At 36.6% G+C, this 20,676-nt stretch overlaps 1 protein-coding gene across 2 annotated transcripts in view; it reads left to right on the forward strand.

Annotated features, from left to right (window-relative positions):
* Positions 1-346: 346 nt before the first annotated feature.
* The window catches only part of LOC136842934 (uncharacterized), a 40,241-nt gene continuing 19,911 nt past the window's right edge, over positions 347-20,676 (forward strand). The window contains exons 1-2 of one of the 2 annotated variants that reach the window (XM_067110947.1): positions 347-1,415; positions 5,050-5,210. In XM_067110947.1, coding sequence (XP_066967048.1) covers positions 1,316-1,415; positions 5,050-5,210 — 261 coding nt within the window. In that variant the 5' untranslated portion in view covers positions 347-1,315. Of the gene's footprint in view, positions 1,416-5,049; positions 5,211-19,254 lie in introns of those variants that run through there. The other variant, XM_067110946.1, reaches the window with a different exon arrangement.

A 20,676-nucleotide genomic window follows, 5' to 3' on the forward strand; every position in this document is an offset into this window, starting at 1 on the left:
TTGATTTTGTAGCAGAAATACTTGTACTTTATGTAATCACATTGCCGAACACTTTAATTTTTATTTTTTTTGTACTTTATGTAATCACGTTGCCTAACACTTTAATTTTTTTATGCACTTTATGCAATCACATTGCCCAACACTTTCGTTTTTTTGTGCTTTGTGTAATCACATTGCCTAACACTGTCATTTTTATTTTTTTTTTTTTTGTACTTTATGTAATCCCATTGCCTAACACTAATTTTTTTGTACTTTCTGTAATCACAGTGTCTAACACTTTAATTTTTATCTTTTTTGTACTTTGTGTGATCACATTGCCTAACACTAATTTTTTTGTACGTTATGTAATCACGTTGCCTAACACTTCAATTTTTTTGTACTTTATGTAATGACATTGCTTAACACTTTAATTTTTATTTTTTTGTACTTTATGTAATCACATTGCTTAACACTTTAATTTTTATTTTTTTGTACTTTATGTAATCACATTGCCTAACACTTTAATTTTTTACTTTATGTAATCAAATTGCCTAACACTTTAATTTGTTTGTGCTTTATGTAATCACATTGCCTAACACTTTAATTTTTATTTTTATACTTTATGTAATCACATTGCCTAACACACTTTAATTTTTATTGTTTTTCCTCATGTAATCACATTGCCCACACTTTAATTTTTATTTTTTTCCCCTCACGTGACGTAAAATATTGAAAGATGAAAGCAAGAAGAAGACACTGAAACTTCTTACAATATGCACCACGATTTTTGGATTCAGGTCATTCAATGGAGACAGTATTAAAACTGATTTCTTTTTTTTTTTTTTTTGGAAATGCGAAATATCTCAGATAAAGGACAAAATTTCATGAAAAAAGTATCTATATACATGTATCTATATATCCAGTGCAGTGAAAGAATTGTTTTGAAAAATAAAATGAGATATAAAATATAAATTCAAATGCGAGTTTGATAATACATGTCCTATACCTATATGTATCGAGTGCAGTGCAGTGCCAGAATTTGAAAAATAAAATGAGATACAAAATCTAATTAAAAAAAATTGAATAATACATGACTTATACAGTACAGTATATATAAATGTATCCAGTACAGTGCTAGAAAATTTAGAAAAATAAAAATGAGATACAAAATCTAAATCTATACATATCCAACTTAGTGAAAAAAAATTTTTTTAAAAATAAGATGAGATACAAAATTCAAACTGGAGCGAATCACATCTGAATCCGGAACGATTCCGTGGGGGATACATATTGCAGGTCCTTGCAAGGGATACAGTGGATTCCCTACTATGAGAAGATGCATTGCTGGAACTTCGTGTGGATATTCGTCCTGTTTCTATGTATCGTCAGCGATGGAGTTCTTGGGGTATTTGAGGACGTTGAAATTGAATTAGGAGGTAAGGCATTGGGAGTCCTATTTTACTGTAGTTACCCCTTATAACCTAGACTTTAGACTTCTTTAGGCTTCTTTAGACTTTAGACTTCTTTTGGTTTTAGCCTTCTTTAGATTTATTTAGACTTTAGACTGTAGACTTCTTCAGATTTTAGACTTCAGACTTCTTTAGGCTTCTTTAGACTTTATATATCTTTAGATTTTAGCCCTCTTTAGATTTCTTTAGACAATAGACTTCTTGAGATTTTAGACTTCTTTAGACATTAGACTTGTTTAGACGTTAGACTTTGGACTTCTTAAGGGTTAAGATTTTAGACTTCTTTAGACCAGACTTTTTTAGATATTAGACTTTAGGCTTCGTAAGGCTTATGATTTTAGACTTCTTTAGACATTAGACATAAGATTTTAGACTTATATAGACTTTTGCCTTCTTTAGACTTCAAATTTCTTTAGACTTCAGACTCTAGACTTCTTAACTTATCAGCTCCCCTTATGGGGTAACTGCCGTCAGTGCACCTTCACACTTGCACTGTAGGCATCACAAAATTCCATGTTTGTAGCATTCCACGTTTTAGCCATTTTACTTTAAATCCATTCCTGCTTTCTCTCTCTCTCTCTCTCTCTCTCTCTCTCTCTCTCTCTCTCTCTCTCTCTCTCTCTCTCTCTCTCTCTCCAGTCTAGCTGTCCAACCTCTCTGACTAATTATTTCTTTGTACCTATTTTATGCACCCCTATATCTTGCCGTCCAGCCTCTCCAACTCCATCTTTTCACTGTCTTATGCGCTGATCGGATCATTCTGTGGCAGTGCACGGTGTTGCTCCTCTGTTTCGCCTTCGAGTTCCCCGAACTGCTCATCCGCAAGCAGATTCCAGACCGCTGGAAATTCTACCACTGCCAGATCATCGTCGGGTTTGGTTTCATAGTCTCCGTTTATATCTGGAACACGCTGAACTTCACCGCCCTGGTGAGGTACTTGTATGTCATCTACCCTGTCTTCTCTCGCGGGCTCAACCCTTCCCTCTTGTTCTGGTGCATTCAGGGACTGGCTTTGCTGAGTGGCTTGTTGAAGGGTACAGAAAGGGTCCTGAGACCTAGTTCTGTCATCCCAATGGATCTCTGCTATGTGAGGCAAGGTCGTGTGGCCTGGACTATTCCTACCGTGTGGTTTCTTTCACTCTTTGCTATCTACTGCTACATTCACATCTGCATTGTTACGCTGTGTAGCCGACGTGGACACAGTTCAAGGCACCACTTTAGCTTAGTATCAATGATGGGGAGTATCGTTGTACATATGATGTTATTCACCTGGAATACATCTCAACATATCATGGGCTGGTTATTGTATACCCAAGGATCAAAGAGCACTCGTTTTAAACCCTCCGAAGACACGTATGGTGTGAAACTGATCAACAGACCGCTTGCTGGGAGCACAATCATGGTTTTGGTCTATATCGGGTTTTCGTCAAACATTCGCAAAGATATTGCAGAGAATTTTGCCCATCTCAGAAAGGGACAGACTGGTCTTCTGGTCAGTACCTGTCAGAGGAAGAGCAGATTTATTGACGTGGCTGCAGAGAATCTGCAAGCTGGACAAAACGGGCCCACTTCATCGCCAGAGCCCCATTTACCAAAGGCTATTAATGTGGTTGATTCAGGTACCTGCTCAACAACTCCCAACCAGCAATCAGGAATTGACAAATCCTCTTCACCCCAGTCTTCCAAGATAAGAGATGCTAGCAGGAGGTTGTCACAAGGAATAACTATCATAGCAATGGAGCCACAGCGTGAAGGTTAATGATTATGACAAAAAGAGCAATGACACTTCTTTAGTATGTTTAGCATAAGCATCATAAGCAGTGAATTATCAGCAAGAGCATTTGCAAGGCTTTTCCAGTGTAACATTAGGTTTTGCCAGGCATTTTTGGGGAATACTGTGGATACAGACAGATTAGCATGACGCCTGTTATGTTTTAAACCACAGATTCAAGTTGCAGCTTCTAGGTAGTGGTGTGTTGTGCGTAGCAGTTTAAGCTGTGCTGCCTTTACTTTTTGGTGATTTTTGCACACCAGGGAGACTTATTGTAAAGAGTTATTGCACACTCCATTGGTTGCAGTGTTTGTTCTAGTCCAGACCCCAAGAATTTTAGAAAAATTAAGAAAAGGAGGACCTGTGGTACTTAATCACAGAAGAAATGACAGGACCTCCTGTGACTAAATTCAAATGAGGAAAATCAGTGAAATTTTCTTTAGAAAGCTTTGGTGTATTTGGACTTGTGTGCTTTTCTGAAATTCCAGAACTGGTGGGTTGCTTGTGGACCTGTGGAGAGATGGATAGATTTCATTTATGGCTCTTTGGCTGAGGTTTCATAAATATGTACCCTTTTGGGTGATGGTGAATTGAGCAGAATTCAGTTATATAAAATATATGCAGCTAGTAAGGCAAGGACGTACTCAGTATTACAGGTGTAGAGCAAGCTTGTTTGAAATTTAAGGCTGGTAGTTCATTCCTTTTGTGTAAGTTGCCACTGAAAGCCTGGGAGGAAGAGATATAAAGCCAAATGAGATTAAGCCTTGTTTAGGTCATGTTCGTTCCCACTTTCCATTCCTATGCTGCGTTGGAAGTTCCTTGTAGACAGTGCTGTCAATAGTCGTAGGTTTGTGTTGTCCAGTGGTCGTAGGTGGGAGAATAAAGACTGACAGGAACCGCCTTCGGATCAGACCAGAGTACCCTGGACAGAGGGGAACTTTGTTAACCAGCTTATCTTTTGAAGTAAGTCACTCATAGGAGTCATATACATTGTTAGATTCTGTATTTAGCGGGGGGTCGGGGTAATGACATGTCACTGAATTTCCAGGGGGTTGTGGCTGATTATTCCTAAGGACCAAACATGAACAATGGATCATTTCTCCAGAAAGTTCGTTAGATTACAACCAATCAGTGAAATTTGGGATACTAGCTAAAGAGATTATTGTAGCCAACATAAGGATTCATCTGGTATAGATATTTTCACCTACCGTAATGTAGATTTTGCTGTAGACAGCTTAATGAAGGTATATGCTGGTCTGCAAAGTTAAATATTCAGTAATGTAATTGGTCAGTAAGCAATGTTTTATCCCTCTGAAGAGAATTTAGGAATTCGTATTCAGACAATGATAGTTAGTGAACCGAGGAAAGACCCGAGTAAAGTGTGTGTGTGTGTATATTACAGGATACATCGCTGCATCTAGCGTGTTTAAAATCCTAGTCACACTTCTGTAATAATACCCAATACAGTAACTAACCTCCATCTTCTCGATTATATTCCACATAATGAAACTGAAAAATATAGTGTTAAAAACTCAATCAGTTTCGTCCGCCAGTTGTACCTCTTCTTGAAGTATTTTCTAAAAAAAAAAAAAAAAAAAAAAAAAGCCCCAAGAAGGGGCCCACTGGCGGACGAAAGTTGAGCATTTTTTCAGCAATTAAAATTTTCCATTTTTCCCTGTGTGGAATACAATTGAGTAATATATATATCTTCGTGTCTAAGAAGATTACCAGTATTACTCACCTTCATTTACTCTTTTCAATTCATGAAATTAACTGACTTCACAAAAAAATAATAACTTTTGACAAGAAACATCTGTCATTATCTTCCAGAGTTTCCAGACTTCGGTCGCCTGTCGTATGGCCAGATGATTGGTGTGTCAATAGCAACGATATTCTTCGTCGTGGTTTGGGCCCTGGGCTTCATACCCTTGTACGTGGACCTGGGCCAGTGGATTAATCTGAGGAGGAAGAGACAAGTCAGTGGTCCCTTGGTGAGTACTGAGTAATTTGTGCATTGTGTTACTGGAACCTCTTCAAAAGTTCAAGCGAAAATGCAGTGCATTACTACCCCTAAAGCAGTTCTCCTTGTATTTTAGTAATGTATACTTACATTTTTATCTATTTTTCTTTAGTAATTTGCGAATTATTTTTTTTCTTTTCCAATAACTGATCTCTCTTCAACTTCTTACTGTGTTTCCTGTTACCTTTTGTTACTTCTTGCAGATGAACACCATGATATTCTTTGGAAGCTTGAATTTCAAGTCAGTGGCCCCTTTGGTGGGCTTCTTCTGTATGAATAAGGTTCATCTTCTGTATGAATAATATATTTGTTAATTTATTTTTCCTTTTCTGATTCAACTCTTCTTTCTGTATTTTCTTCTTCTGTTACTTCTTGCAAATGAACACCATGATATTCTCTGGAAGCTTGAATTTCAAGTCAATGAATAAGGTTCATCTTCTGAATAATAATAATAATAATAATAATAATAATAATAATAATAATAATAATAATAATAATAATATTTTGTTAATTTATTTTTCCTTTTCTGATTTCTTTCTGTATTTTCTCTATTCTGTTACTTAATGAACACCATAATATTCTCTGAATAATTTCAAGTCAGTGGCCCCTTTGGTGGGCTTGTTCCATTTGGATATTATTCATCTTCTGAATAATAATAATAATAATAATAATAATAATAATAATAATAATAATTAATTAATAATAATAATAATAATAATAATTCAAATTGACTAACAGCAATAAGCAGAAGTGGGGATGATACTTTATACGTCGTATTACCATGATTTATATTCGCATGAAGCATAGTTCCTTTGCTTTAGGTCAGTCTTGTGCTGAATGACAAGTTCTTTGACGGAAATCTACTTGTTTGACACGCTAGCTTTGCAACAAGTAAACCCTTGTTAGTTTAATCTGACTGATTAGTTCATTTGACTGAAATGTATTATTTTAAATGCCCCAGGTTTGTTTCATTATTTTGCCTAAAAATATGCTACTAAGGTTTCATTTCAGCCTTATATGAAAACATTTTGAGAAAGGTCTTCATTAGATCTGGTCTAAGGGGAGGCCCCCCTCCCAACAGACTCCCATTATTCCACTTCTTCTGAATTGTGGTCCCAGAGGCTACAACTAGCTTCGTCTTCTTCCAGGCATAAGCCTAGAAATGTCCCAGAGGCGCTAGGCCTGCAAATGAGAAAAGAAATTTATGAAGGAGAATAAGAAGTATCATTCCAGCCACTGGTCTGGGAAATAAATTAGATTTTGTTGTAATCTTTCATCTACATTAGATTGGAAAGATGAAAATACGTGTTTTGTGTATTGTGCAGTCATTGTTTGGCCCAGTTGCAGCCCCTGTCAGAGATCGACAGAATAGGAGGTGAATAATCAGCTTAATTTAGAAAAACACGCCCTTTTTTGTCGTGCCATTGTGTGTACAGTATGATATGTCCTCTCAAGCAGACGTAATAACTATTCCGAAGAGTTGTTTTGTTATCCAGCAAGAAATTGTGTTCATTTTTTAATGCCACGAGGAGATAATTGAGTAAAAAAAAACTAGTGTCGCGCGCGTGTGTGTATGTGTATGTGTATGATTCTTTGTGATTCTTTGAAGCATTGGTAATACCTTAAAGCACGCCATTCGCGCCCTCGGGTGATGCATTGCATTCGGGCGAGGGGATGGGTCAGTGTGATGTCGTGTCCAAATGAACTCAATGGTCTGGGAGATTTTTAGTTGCGGATCAAACGTCTTCCAGTCATGTTTTGTCTAGGCGATGATGCGCATCTTCCTTGACAGACTCACCGTCTGTGTCTCCTTGGGACGAAAGTCACATCGGCCTAATGTGATTTAGGCCTGCTTTTCGCCGAAGGAAAACGACACGAGGCAGCTTGAATTAAGTGCTTGTCCATTTAGGCATGCTTTTCGCGGTGCTAGGCGCTCCCTAACTCGTATTTAGGCCAAATTTGATCTACTTTTCGTATTCTTAGACTCGCAGAAGTTTCTGAGCTCATGTGTAGATGAAAAAGGACACCGAACGCCTTGAATTTAAGTCACATAAGTCTAATTTCATCTACTTTTCGCGGTGCTCAACTCATAGCAGTCTCTCTACGCTCATACTTAGAAGCAGGACACGATATATCATGAATTAAAGTCACATCGGCCTAATTTCATTTGTTTTTTACGATCCTAGACGCATAGCAGGTTTTATGTTCGTTGTCTGCAGCAGAAGGATACCAAACACCTTGAATTAAAGTCACACCAGCCTAATTTGATCACTTTTCCCGGTGCTAGACGCATAGCCACTCCCGACTTTAGGGATTAAAGTCTCGCGATCTTGGGCGCAAGGTAAATTTCCGATCATACTCAGAGGCAAAAGGGCACACACACACACACACACACACACACACACACACACAAAACCTTGAATTAAGTGCCTAGCCACCTGTGTAAAATGGGCCCTCCGTTAGCCGGATGCCCCATAAGCCGATTAGTGGGATGGGCATTGTTTGTCAGTTGCTGGTCGCCAAACACATCGCCAGCAGAGGCCATCTTCTCCACAATCACGGCCTCGGCAACACCCAACGGCTACGTCTACTTGGGCGAACTCTCCGTCATGCAACTCGTCCTGTTTTTCACGGCTTTCCTGAAGATCGTCGTCCTGACGGTGACTGGGGTCTTCCCTATGAGGGTAGACCTCCAGAAGGTGTTCGAGAAAGGGCAGGACTTCGTGACGAGTTGGTTGTTACCCGAAGATCCTCCGGAGGAGGACATTGAAACACCGCTCCGTTATCCTGAGACTCGGTGCTCGAGAGCCGGCAGCTTCACAATGGTGAGTTTTTTTGAGGTCTTCATCTTTGTTATTTCATTAATAATTTCTTGGTTTTTGTTTATGCCAGCACGGGCTCTTGCCCGTAAGAGTCATTTCTTATTTCCTGTCACTTTCTTTGGAAGCTTGAATTTCAAGTTAGTAATGGCCGCTAGGGTTGGCTAGGCCCATATGAATAGGGTTCATCTTCTGAATAATAATAATAATAATAATAATAATAATAATAATAATAATAATAATAATAATAATAATAATAATAATAATCTGTATTTCCTATTATATTCTGTAACTTCTTTCAGATGAACACCATAATATTCTTTAAAAGCCTGAATTTCAAGTCAGTGGCCCCTTTGGTGGTGATAATAATAATTTCAAATGAATGCCGTAATATTTGGAAGCATGAATTTCAAGTCAATGGCCCCTTTGGTGGGCTTGTTCCGTATGAACAGGAGTTTGTCTTCTAAATAATAATAATAATAATAATAATAATAATAATAATAATAATAATAATAATAATAATAATAATAATAATTTGGTTATATGACTTGTGAAAAAAAAAAACAAGTCATGTACAGGGAACTTTTTAAACACTGTTCAATGTTTTTCATCGATTTTGCAGAGTCTGCAAAATATATATATTTTGAAAAACCCTGACGCTTTTGAATAATTCCAAGTACTCTGAAAAGAACATTTTTTTTTTGGACTTTTAAATTATTAAGATTTTATTTTGACTCCTAACTGATACATTAACTTAAGCAACTTTTTTGGAAAATAGCCTTTGGTAATCTTTCGGTGTGAAGTGTAACTCAGGAAGTTGTTGAAATCTCAGATGAAATATTTTTTTTATTTGTTAATTTATCTTTTAATACAGCAAGTTACAAAGCTTGTTTTCTCTCTTTTAAGGTGTCTTTCAGATTTATATATATATATATATATATATATATATATATATATATATATATATATATATATATATATATATATATATATATAACAATGATAAATAATATTGCCAAGACCAGGAAGAACATTCTTTATTGTACGAGCTTTTGAGGTATAAAACCTCATCATCAGGCTGAAAAAACCGACAAGGATGAGAATCAATAAAATTACAATAAAATGAATTGTCATCATAAATCTTCAGCAAAAATACTAACGAAATATATAAAATGAACAAGTAAATACAAACTAAAAGGGTGAGACGTAAAATAACGAAAAATTAAAAACACAAACATAAAAATATGAAAATAAAACTAAGGTGAAATGTAAACAAACTACCACTCACAAAGTAAAATATTTAACGACCTAATTGAGTACCTACTGTACCTACTATGAAATTACACGATAGCTAGTTGAATACCAGACGAGTTGTTGTTCAATTCCGGCTTCATCTTTTTAATAGTCAGCGACTCTGAAATTAAAAGGTCCAGTCTATTTGAACAAAAAGACAGTACCCGAAAATCCAGGTCAGTGAAAGGATGGTCCTGTGCCAAAACTGTGTTCTCTAATGGCAGAAAAGGGTGGTTTGGAAAGGGGAAACCTAGTTCTAATAGAAAGACCTCTGTGTTTCATAGTAGGTACTCAATTAGGTCGTTAAATATTTTACTTTGTGAGTGGTAGTTTGTTTACATTTCACCTTAGTTTTATTTTCATATTTTTATGTTTGTGTTTTTAATTTTTCGTTATTTTACGTCTCACCCTTTTAGTTTGTATTTACTTGTTCATTTTATATATTTCGTTAGTATTTTTGCTGAAGATTTATTATGACAATTCATTTTATTGTAATTTTATTGATTCTCATCCTTGTCGGTTTTTTCAGCCTGATGATGAGGCTTTATACCTCGAAAGCTCGTACAATAAAGAATGTTCTTCATGGTCTTGGCAATATTATTTATCATTAAGCTAAGATTTCCAAGTAGCCGCCTAATTACTGAGTATATATATATATATATATATATATATATATATATATATATATATATATATATATATATATATATATATATATATATATACATATATATATATGCATATATACCATATATACATCTACATTCATACATATATATATAAATTATATATATATACATATATATTTATATATACACATACACACACACACACACACACACACACACACACACACACATATATATATATATATATATATATATATATATATATATATATATATATATATATATATATATTCATTAAAATGCAATGAGAATTTCCCTCATCCAGTATACCGCCCTAAAATGGAAGACTGCAATATCTGCAAAAATACAAAATTGAAAAATGGCAGATACTCCCTTGCCTTGCTGCTGATTTTGCAGATACTGCAAATGGGATCCCCTAAATACTCGTGGAAAGCATTGAAGAAGAATCATTCTGAAACTGCAGTAACTTGTGTATTAGTGTTTCACGAGCCCAATAGGTGGCATATCTCAATTTCGAGAATTTTGCAAATACTGCAGTTTTCCATTTTAGGGCAGTATATATCTCTCAACATGGTGCTTTAATTTTACATCAAAATAATACTTTTTTTTTTTTTCCTTGATACCAAGACAAGTTTCCTTGTCTTGACCTCCAATCGCCACATTCCCATTAACTTTTCATACATTTCTGAAGCCTTTTAATATATTGGTCTATTTTCATTCGTCTGTATACTTCTTTGAGTTCATAGCTTTTGAATGCATTGGCCCAAATTACTTTATCTTATGCCATCCACTTTTCAAATTTGCCTGATATTCTGAGATTTTTATCCACGTAATAAAGACTACCAGTATTGTAAGATTCGGGTGGTACTAATTGTAATATTCAACAGAAATAGCTTATATTTGTTATTTTAAATTTGCATAAATTATGTTTCAAGACTCCATATTACTGTTTTAATGTTGAATATGCTGGAATTGCACTTTTTTTTTTTACATAGGCCTAGAGAGCGCCATTCAGAAGCAGCCAATGATTCAATGTCTTTTATTTATTCATTCATTTATAAACCCTCTTCTAAATGCTTAATTTTTTCTGCTTTCCAACTTGCAGAAATTGTAAAGATCCCTTTTATTCAAATTGGCCTTACTGCAATGATTGATAATTGACGTAATTGTCAAGATATCGTCATTACTTCACGTCTTTAATATAACAAGACATATTAATAACTTAACCCAACACAGAGTTAATGCAACAGTGTTTAAGACTAAAATACACATAAAATAGTCGTGAATCTTTCGTAAGGATTGTTTGGTTCAAACACTCACCGATCGATTTAAAACGTGTATCTCAAACCTTAAATTCTCAAGTCATGCATCAAATAGAAAACGAGTCATAGAAAACGAAGAAGTGGAATAAATTATTTAATGGTAATCCCTTACAGAAAATCTTGTGGAGTTTATCGCCACTTCCACAAAAATTACGGCGCTGAAAAAGTATATTATACTTTTCTGACGTTGTTATTCATTTGCTGGAAATAATACTATATGTTAATGAACGTATTTGCTCAGTAAAACATGAAAATAAACGACAGGTTACTGTCATAAGTCTAGCCGTATATCTCGACTTGAAACATTGCATAGGCCTATGTGGATAGAAACTCCTTGAATCTTGTGAACTCTTCGATTTCCACTGCCATATTAATTCACGAATAAAAGCGTATCATAGACACATGGAGTTTTCTTAGGCCTATATGGATAGAAACTCCTTAAATCTTGTGAATTCTTCGATATCCACTTTCACATTTATTCACGAATAAAAACAAAACAGAGGCCTATGTCTATTGAACTTTCGTGCAGAACTCTGGGCTTTATAGGTTGTAGCTTAACCTTGAAAAATTAGGCCTATGTGCAGATAACAGAGAAATATTTTTACCGAAGACTAGGCCTAATTAAATTTTGAAATAGCCTGTTGCGGTGGTTGAGGTGCCAACTTAATTAACACCTGTGCTTGTTGAAGATTAGGTATCAGCTTTCTTTTCCCAATTTTAAGTGGGTCAGCTCTTGTCTTATCGAGCACCTCTTCACTTACATTCTAAGACACACACACACACACACACACACACACACACACACACACACACACACACACACACACACACACACTGACCCTTACAGCAATGTGCAGAATGAAACTGCAGGGTAAAATGATCTATTTTTCCTCTCTCTCTCTCTCTCTCTCTCTCTCTCTCTCTCTCTCTCTCTCTCTCTCTCTCTCTCTCTCTCTCTCACACACAATTGACCCTTACAAAAATGTGCTGAAAGAAACTACAGGGTAAAAATGATTTTCCTCTCTCTCTCTCTCTCTCTCTCTCTCTCTCTCTCTCTCTCTCTCTCTCTCTCTCTCTCTCTCTCTCTCTCTCTCTCACACACACACAATTGACCCTTACAAAAATGTGCTGAAAGAAACTACAGGGTAAAATTATGTATTTTGCCTCTCTCTCTCTCTCTCTCTCTCACTCACACACACACACACACTCTCTCTCTCTCTCTCTCTCTATCAAATAAGATAAATTTTTACAAAGTAGTTCACTATTCAACCTTTTTATTGTGAAATGTTTCTCTAAAGCATTGTAAAGATTTAAGGAATGTATTAGTTCAAAATATGTTTTTGTCTTACCATTAATTATACCAGTGTTCATACCATATGTATATACGTCTTGCACTAATGCTATCATAGATTCTGGTATTCAAGGTCAAAGTCTCTCTCTCTCTCTCTATTTATACAAATATATATATATATATATATATATATATATATATATATATATATATATATATATATATATATATATATATGTATATATATATGTATATATATATATATATATATATATATATATATATATATATATATATATGTGTGTGTGTGTGTGTGTGTTTGTGTGTGTGTGTAGATGTATGTAATATGTAATGTATGTTAATTATGTTAGAGTCACGTACATACATAAATTGAAGTTTATTCACAGAAAATTTACTGATGAGGTTACCAAATAACCTGAAAAAATAACATTATCTAACCACCTGAGAGAGAGAGAGAGAGAGAGAAAGCGGGGGTGGGCCCACGACTCCGCCTTGCGGAAGAACGCGGGTAAGGTGGGGCGTGGCCAGCCAGCCCGCGGGCCTTCCCCTACTTTTTAAATGTCAAAGGTAGTAGGAAGGTCTGGGGCGAGAACTCGCTTCTTCTTCTTTGTGTTCTCTGTAGGGAAAATTGAAGACGACTCTCTCATGTTTTTCCTGAAGCTGACCTAAATTTGACCTGACCCGCACCCTCCCCCCTTTCATTTGGAGCAGGCTGTACCCTCTTGACTTCCGTGTTTAGGTAGGGGGGCATCTTGAAGGGAAAGAGGAGGTCATTTCTAAATATCAGATGCTTTGGAGTGTTAAATTAAATTAAGTGGATTCATAGTCAGGTCAGCCGACTGCAGGCTGACTTATCACCCGTTTATCCAGAGCACGATTTCTTTTCGGGTCTGTGCATGGCATGACTAGCCAGATGTTTATATGCCTCTCTCTCTCTCTCTCTCTCTCTCTCTCTCTCTCTCTCTCTCTCTCTCTCTCTCTCTCTCTCTCTCTCAATACCTTGCACTATGAAGATACCATTGTTTGTCATTCGGTCTTATAATACCTGATTCTTGTTTTTTTTTCTCGTTTGCTTTCATTTGGTTTCGTTTATGCAGATACAACTAACATGCAATGAGTTACTCATTATTTTTTATATACGATTTACAATGAAAAATCGTTCTAAAAATTGTAAAATAACAAATACAATAAGATTTTACTTATGAAATAGGTTAGGTTTCCTAAGTAACAATTCGTGACCTTGAAAAATGTATCAGAAATTTATGGAAAAACAATTTGTGAAGAGTAACTCTGTCAGAAATTTATGGAAAAACCATTTGTGAACAGTAACTGTGTCAGGAATTAATGGAAAAATAATTTGTGAACTGTAACTGCATCAGAACTTTATGGAAAAACAATTTGTGAACTGCAACTGTGTCACAAATTTATGGAAAAACAATTTGTGAACTGCAACTGTGTCAGAAATTTATGGACAAACAATTTGTGAACTGCAACTGTGTCAGACATATACGGAAAGACAATTTGTGAACTGTAACTGTGTCAGAAATTTATGGAAAAACATTTTCTGAACTGTAACTGTGTCAGAAATTTAGTGACATCAGATATTACCTGCAAATCTATCCAGTCTGTTACATGTAAATGTATAAGACCCATTTGTGACCTGAAAAATGTATGCAGAATTTATTTATAGAGAATTTGTGATCAGTTAATGTATCATAAATTTAGTGAAGACCGTGGATCTATAAAATGTATTCAGAACTTATTGACAGACAATTTATGACCTTTAAAATATTCAAAATATAATTATAGACAGTTTATGACCTGTTAATGTATCTAAAATTTTACATAATTTGACCAGTTAATGTATACAAAATTTAAGTATAGACAATTTATGACCTGTTGATGCATCTAAAATTTAATTATAGACAATTTATGACCCGTTAATGTATCCAAAATTTTACAGACAATTTGACCTGTTAATGTATCTAAAATTTGACAATTTATGACCTATTGATGTATACAAAATTTAGTGGTAGACAATTTATGACCAGTTAATGTATACAGAATTTATTGATAGACAATTCGTGACCTGTTAATGTATACAAAATTTATTGATAGACAATTTATGACCTGTTAATGTATACAAAATATAGTGATAGACAATTTATGACCTGGTAATGTATACAAAATATAGTGATAGATAATTTATGACCTGTTAAGTATACAAATATAGTGATAGACAATTTATGACCTGGTAACGCGTGCAAAATTTAGTGATAGACAATATATGACCTGGTAATGTATACAGAATTTATTGACAATCTATGACCTGTTAATGTATCCACAATTTACTGATTGACAATTTATGACCTGTTAATGTACACCTGCCTCCTCGATCCTAATTAAGAATTCACCAGGCTGTAAAAATACCTATTTTTTCGTATCGATAGACTTGTTCTCAAGATTCAGCGTTACATTAAACTAAATGTTTTTTTAGATCTAGTTTCAATTCTTTTGTCTTTGCTGTTTAATTATTTAATGTTTGGTACTAGAAACTGGTACTAGAAACCGTTTCTTTTATCATAAAAGAAACCTGAGCATATGTCAACACTGCACTTTAGACATGGTGAGTTCTTCAAAATTGATCACAGTTATGAACACACAAATTGCAGAAAAAAATCTCATTTTATCATAAGTGCCCCAAAGTACTAACCGGACGAAGAAGAGTAGACCCTCTGCAGATAATACTTCTGTGGATGTCTGCTTCTGCCAGAGATTTATCTCTTTATACAGTAGAGAGAGTGGTTCGTGGTGGTAGGTTTCTGTTTCCTAATATGAGCAGTTATGACTTGGACCATCGACGGATAGTCTCTTGTTTGTCAGTTTTTCACAAGTTGTATTTTAACAGAGATCTTTCACATTCTCAATTGATCCCTGGTCCCCTTTTGCTGCCTAGAGCAGCCAGATTTGCTGAACAGCAGCACCAATATGCAGTAAATGTGCCTCGCTGCAGAACTCAGTTCCAGAGGTCCTTTATTCCTCACACCGTTGGACTGTGGAACAGCCTCCCTTCAGAGGATGTTGTGCAGTTGGAACTTCAGGAGTTCAAGCGAACATGCAATGCATTACTACCCTGATGCTGTTCTCCTTGCATTTTAATACATTTTTATCTAATTATTAATTTAATCATTCATTTTTACTTTTTTATTAAGTGAGATCTCTTCTTTTTGTATTTTCCTCTTACTTCTTCCTAATGAACACCATAATATTCTCTGGAAGCTTGAATTTCAAGTCAGTGGCCTTTGTGAGATTCATCTACAGAATAATGATAAAAATAATAACACTCTTATCTTTACCAGAATGTCCTTTCAATTGATATTTGGAGTGAAGACACTTAATGCTTGCGTTGTTCCGCTATTAGGCTTGCATTCCGGTCGCTCATGCGTAACTGATCTCAGATTTCGGCAAAGTGACTGAGGAGAATAAATTATGAATCAAATCCTTTGATGGTCCGAACGTCATTCATAATCCGATGTGCGTTTTTATATTGTTTTTCTCTCCCTGTTGACACACAGTGAGTCTGAAAAATAATTTATGCATGCTTCGTTCAAAGAGGCAGTATTATTGCGTTGGTATATGCAATGGCTGATGTTCCACTGTATATCTTTTGAGCAATTTTTATATTCAGCACTCGCAGATTCCATCGTCAAATTGTGTGAATGTAGCTCTTACAGTGGCATTACTGTCTTATGAGATATTTTATAGCTTACTGGATTATTATGATTAATATTCAGAATATGAACCCCTTTCTTACGGAACAAACCCACCACAGGTGCCATTGACTTGAAATTCAAGCTTCCAAGGCATGTTATGGTGTTCCTTAGAAAGAAGTAACAGAAGGTAATGGGAAATGCAGAAAGAAGAGATCGCTTATTGAAAAGGAAAAATAAATTAACAAGTGAATAAATAAATAGAAAAAGTTAAGTGCACTATCAAAATGCAAGATCTGTATTAGGATAGTAATACATTGCATTTTCGCTTGAACTTCTGAAGTTCCAGTTGCAACACATCCTCAGGGAGATTGTTCCACAGTCCAACGGTGTGAGAAATAATCAGGACCTCTGGAACTTTGGAGAATTTCGACAGCCAGGCACACTTGCTGCATATTGGTGTTTCTGCTGTTCAGCGAATCTGCAGCAAAAGGGGATCAGGGATCAGTTGGGAATGTGAAAGATCTCTGTTGGAACAAAACTTATGAAAAATTGATAAGCAAGATGGTCCAAGTCATAACTCTTAATAATTCTAGGAAAGTTGCAGTTGCAAGTTTGTGGTCGACATGTTGGCTGCGCTGAATACGACGCGCCAACTTGTTCCTGACTCGTGGTTTAGTTCACTAAAACTCGTAGGTACTAGACCTGCTTAGCACTGAATAAAAAAAAAAAAACCTCAATGCTTCAATGCGAGTTTCAGTGGCGAAACATGGCGTGTTTCATTTTGATCTCACCCAGGAAGTTTTTTTTTTTTTTCTCTGTCACCCAGGAAGAAATTTAATGTTCTTTTTTTATCTATTCTGTTTCAGATAAACGTTTTCTTTCTCTCTCTCTCTCTCTCTCTCTCTCTCTCTCTCTCTCTCTCTCTCTCTCTCTCTCTCTCACACACACACACACACACACACCTCTGTCAGGAAGTGAGTTTCTTTCTTTCTCTCTCTCTCTCTCTCTCTTTCTCTCTCTCTCTCTCTCTCTCTCTCTCTCTCTCACACACACTCTCACACACACACACACACACACACACCCAGGAAGTTTTTTCTTTCTCTCCCAAGAAGTCTCTCTCCCAAGAAGTCTCTCTCTCTCTCTCTCTCTCTCTCTCTCTCTCTCTCTCTCTCTCTCTCTCTCTCTCTCTCTCTCTCTTAAAATTTTTTTAAATTTTGGGGTAGGTCCCCCATCTGGATTAGGGACGGGGATGGGGGGTAGGGGAGGGGAGTTTGAGAGAGAGAGAGAGAGAGAGAGACTCTGTTATCGAACCTGACTAATGTAAGTACATACACAACTTTTTTAACATGTATTTTGAGAGAGAGAGAGTTATACTCTGCTAATTAAAACTATAAATTCGTAAGGAACACAGAAGAAGCTACTCACATATCAGAACTGTGACTTATTAAAGAAACATTCGATATTCTGAACCTCCGCGGGAAATAATCCAATAATTTCTCCCACACGAGCGATGGAAATCGCCGGCGTTAATTGCTATATGGCAACACAGCCGATAATAACGGTTCTAAGTTGTACCAAGTTGAATGATTCACAAAATCTCTCTTTTTTCAGCTTCCGTTTTACTGAGACGAGTCGAATCTATATAATTTATAAGTGGGGATTATAAGTACGTCAAATGATCGAGTTTATCTACATAAGATTCTACGGCTACCGCTGAAATATAGCGGTAGTTTTCGGGGTACGGGAAGCGGCACAGTTACCGGGGCGTGAAAGTGTTTTACGTCTGATTTGCAATGGTCTCATTCGTCTTCTTTTCGCGCCGAAAGAGATTTTAGGCAACGTTTAGTAGTTCTTCGATTTATCGACGTTATTGACGGTAGCTTTCTACGGTTACCGTGATAATTCAGCGGTAGTTTTGATGGTGTAAAGAGCGGTAAAGTTACTGGAGCGTAGAAGTATTTACTGCGTCTAATTCTTCTTCGTTTTGTACCGAAAGAGATTTCAGGCATCATTTAGTAGTTCGTCGATCTATCGACGTTATCGACGTTAGCTTTCTACGAGTAACCGTAGTTTAAGCGGTAGTTGTATGGGTGAATAAAGTGGTACAATTATTGGAGCGTAAAAGAGTTTATTGTTTAATTCTTCTTCGAAAGAGAATTCAGGTAATACATAGACTCACGTAAAAGTATGTATTGAGTCTAACGCTTCTTCGTTTTGCACCGTAAGCGAATTCAAGCAACAGACTCACGTAAAAGTGTTTAATGAGTCTAATTCTTCTTCATTTTGTACCGAAAGAAATTTCAAGCAACACGTAGACTCACCGTAAAAGTATGTGCTGAGTCTAACACTTCTTCGTTTTGTACCGAAAGAGAATTCAAGCAACACAGACTCATGTAAAAGTGTTTAATGAGTCTAATTCTTCTTCGTTTTGTACCGAAAGAGATTTCAAGCAACACGTAGACTCACCGTAAAAGTATGTGCTGAGTCTAACACTTCTTCGTTTTGTATCGAAAGAGAATTCAAGCAACACAGACTCATGTAAAAGTGTTTAATGAATCTAATTCTTCTCCGTTTTGTACCGAAAGAGAATTCAGGTAATACGTAAACTCATGTAAAAGTGTTTAATGAGTCTAATTCTTCTTCGTTTTTACCGAAAGAGAATTCAGGTAATACATAGACTCATGTAAAAGTGTTTAATGAGTCTAATTCTTCTCCGTTTTGTACCGAAAGAGAATTCAAGCAACACATAGACTCATGTAAAAGTGTTTAATGAGTCTAATTCTTCTTCGTTTTGTACCGAAAGATAATCCAGATTAAATTTAAAAGCGTTTCCTTAATCAAACTCTTCTTCGTTTTGCGTCGAAAGAATTCAGGCAACGTCGTCACTTCTAAGAAAGAGAACAAGCATCTCCGTAACTGTATTCCGCATGATTCGACGGTATTGCGATAACCCACAAGTTTATTTGATCGTTGCAAGTCAAGTCAGCTTTTTATTTTATGCTCGAGGCGAGTTACCAATTTTAAACTTTCTTTTGTGGTTTTTATAAAATGGCAGTTCTCCAGTTCCCGTTATTTTAGGCCACGAATATGTTATATATCTTTGATCTAACTCTTATAGACTGATAAAGGTTACATGAAGAGGCTTTTGTGGTGTGAATGAGAAGGCTTAATTATGGCAATCGACTGTGTATTTAATCTCCGGCCACTATGCCCAGCCAGCCAGCAGCCCAGTGGCCGACATCTCCCGAGCAGCGCTCGGATCATTGGTACTAATCTCGGTGGGCATTTGTGGTCGGTGCCCCCGTCCGTTAAGGCACGCGACTCGGGGAGAGAGGTCTTCCTCGGCGAATCTTTTTTTTTTAACTAAAACTGTGAAAATGCCCTCATTGCGAACTCCCAGGACTTGGAAAGACGATAGATACTTCAAATTCTCTCAAGGGGGAAAGAAGCACTCCCTGAGGGATGCTTTTGTGTAGCCAGATCTCAAGAGGTCTCAGGCGGATAATGGGGCAATCCAATCATGTGACGACGAATTTCAACCCGAGTGTCTTAGTGCTGTTTCCCGACGGCGGCGAATTGCAAACGTATTTACGGATCGGTTTGAGACCACCTCCTCATCCTCCTCTTCCTCTTCTTTCTCCTCCTCCTCCTCCTCCTCCTCCGTCTGCGGGTTTGTGTTCCTTTTTTTTTTTAGTATGATTGGGAAACCGGTCCTCTAGATGTTAAGTAGGTCATCTTCGAACCCTGAGGCAGCCGGCAGCAGGTGGTGTAGTAGTACTAGTGGAATTTTTTTTTTTTTTTTTACGCGAAGGGAAGTGATAAAGAAGCGTACACACACACACACACACACACACACAAACGCGAGCACAAACCGTCTTGCCTGCTTCTTTCTCTCTCTCTTTCTCCTCTCTCGCTCAGTCTTTCTCTCTCTCTCTCTCTCTCTCTCTCTCTCTCTCTCTCTCTCTCTCTCTCTGGGGAGCTGAAATCTCGTCGCCAGGGGAAGGTCGCTCATTGTTTCACGCAAAATGGCTGAGAGAAGCAGGATTCTTGAGCGGCTCAGCGTCGGCCTACGCGCGAAGGTGACCTGTGCGAGATTCTGACGGCCTTTTTGGATCATGAAAGTGCATTAAAAGTGAAGTCAAATAGAAGGAAATTAGTGAAAACAGATTTAATTTCTTGTGGTGTTGCCTCCAGATCAGTTCAAAATGGGTGCCAAGGCGAAGCGGGAACGTGAAGAACTGTATTTCACGGTGTTCGTCGTCTTAGTAGTACTAGTGTCGATCTTCTTGGTGCCAGTCTTTGGCACTATAGAAGAGGTCGAGGTCACC

Source organism: Macrobrachium rosenbergii, chromosome 10 (assembly GCF_040412425.1).
Source record: "Macrobrachium rosenbergii isolate ZJJX-2024 chromosome 10, ASM4041242v1, whole genome shotgun sequence".
Classification (NCBI taxonomy): Eukaryota; Metazoa; Arthropoda; class Malacostraca; order Decapoda; family Palaemonidae; genus Macrobrachium; species Macrobrachium rosenbergii.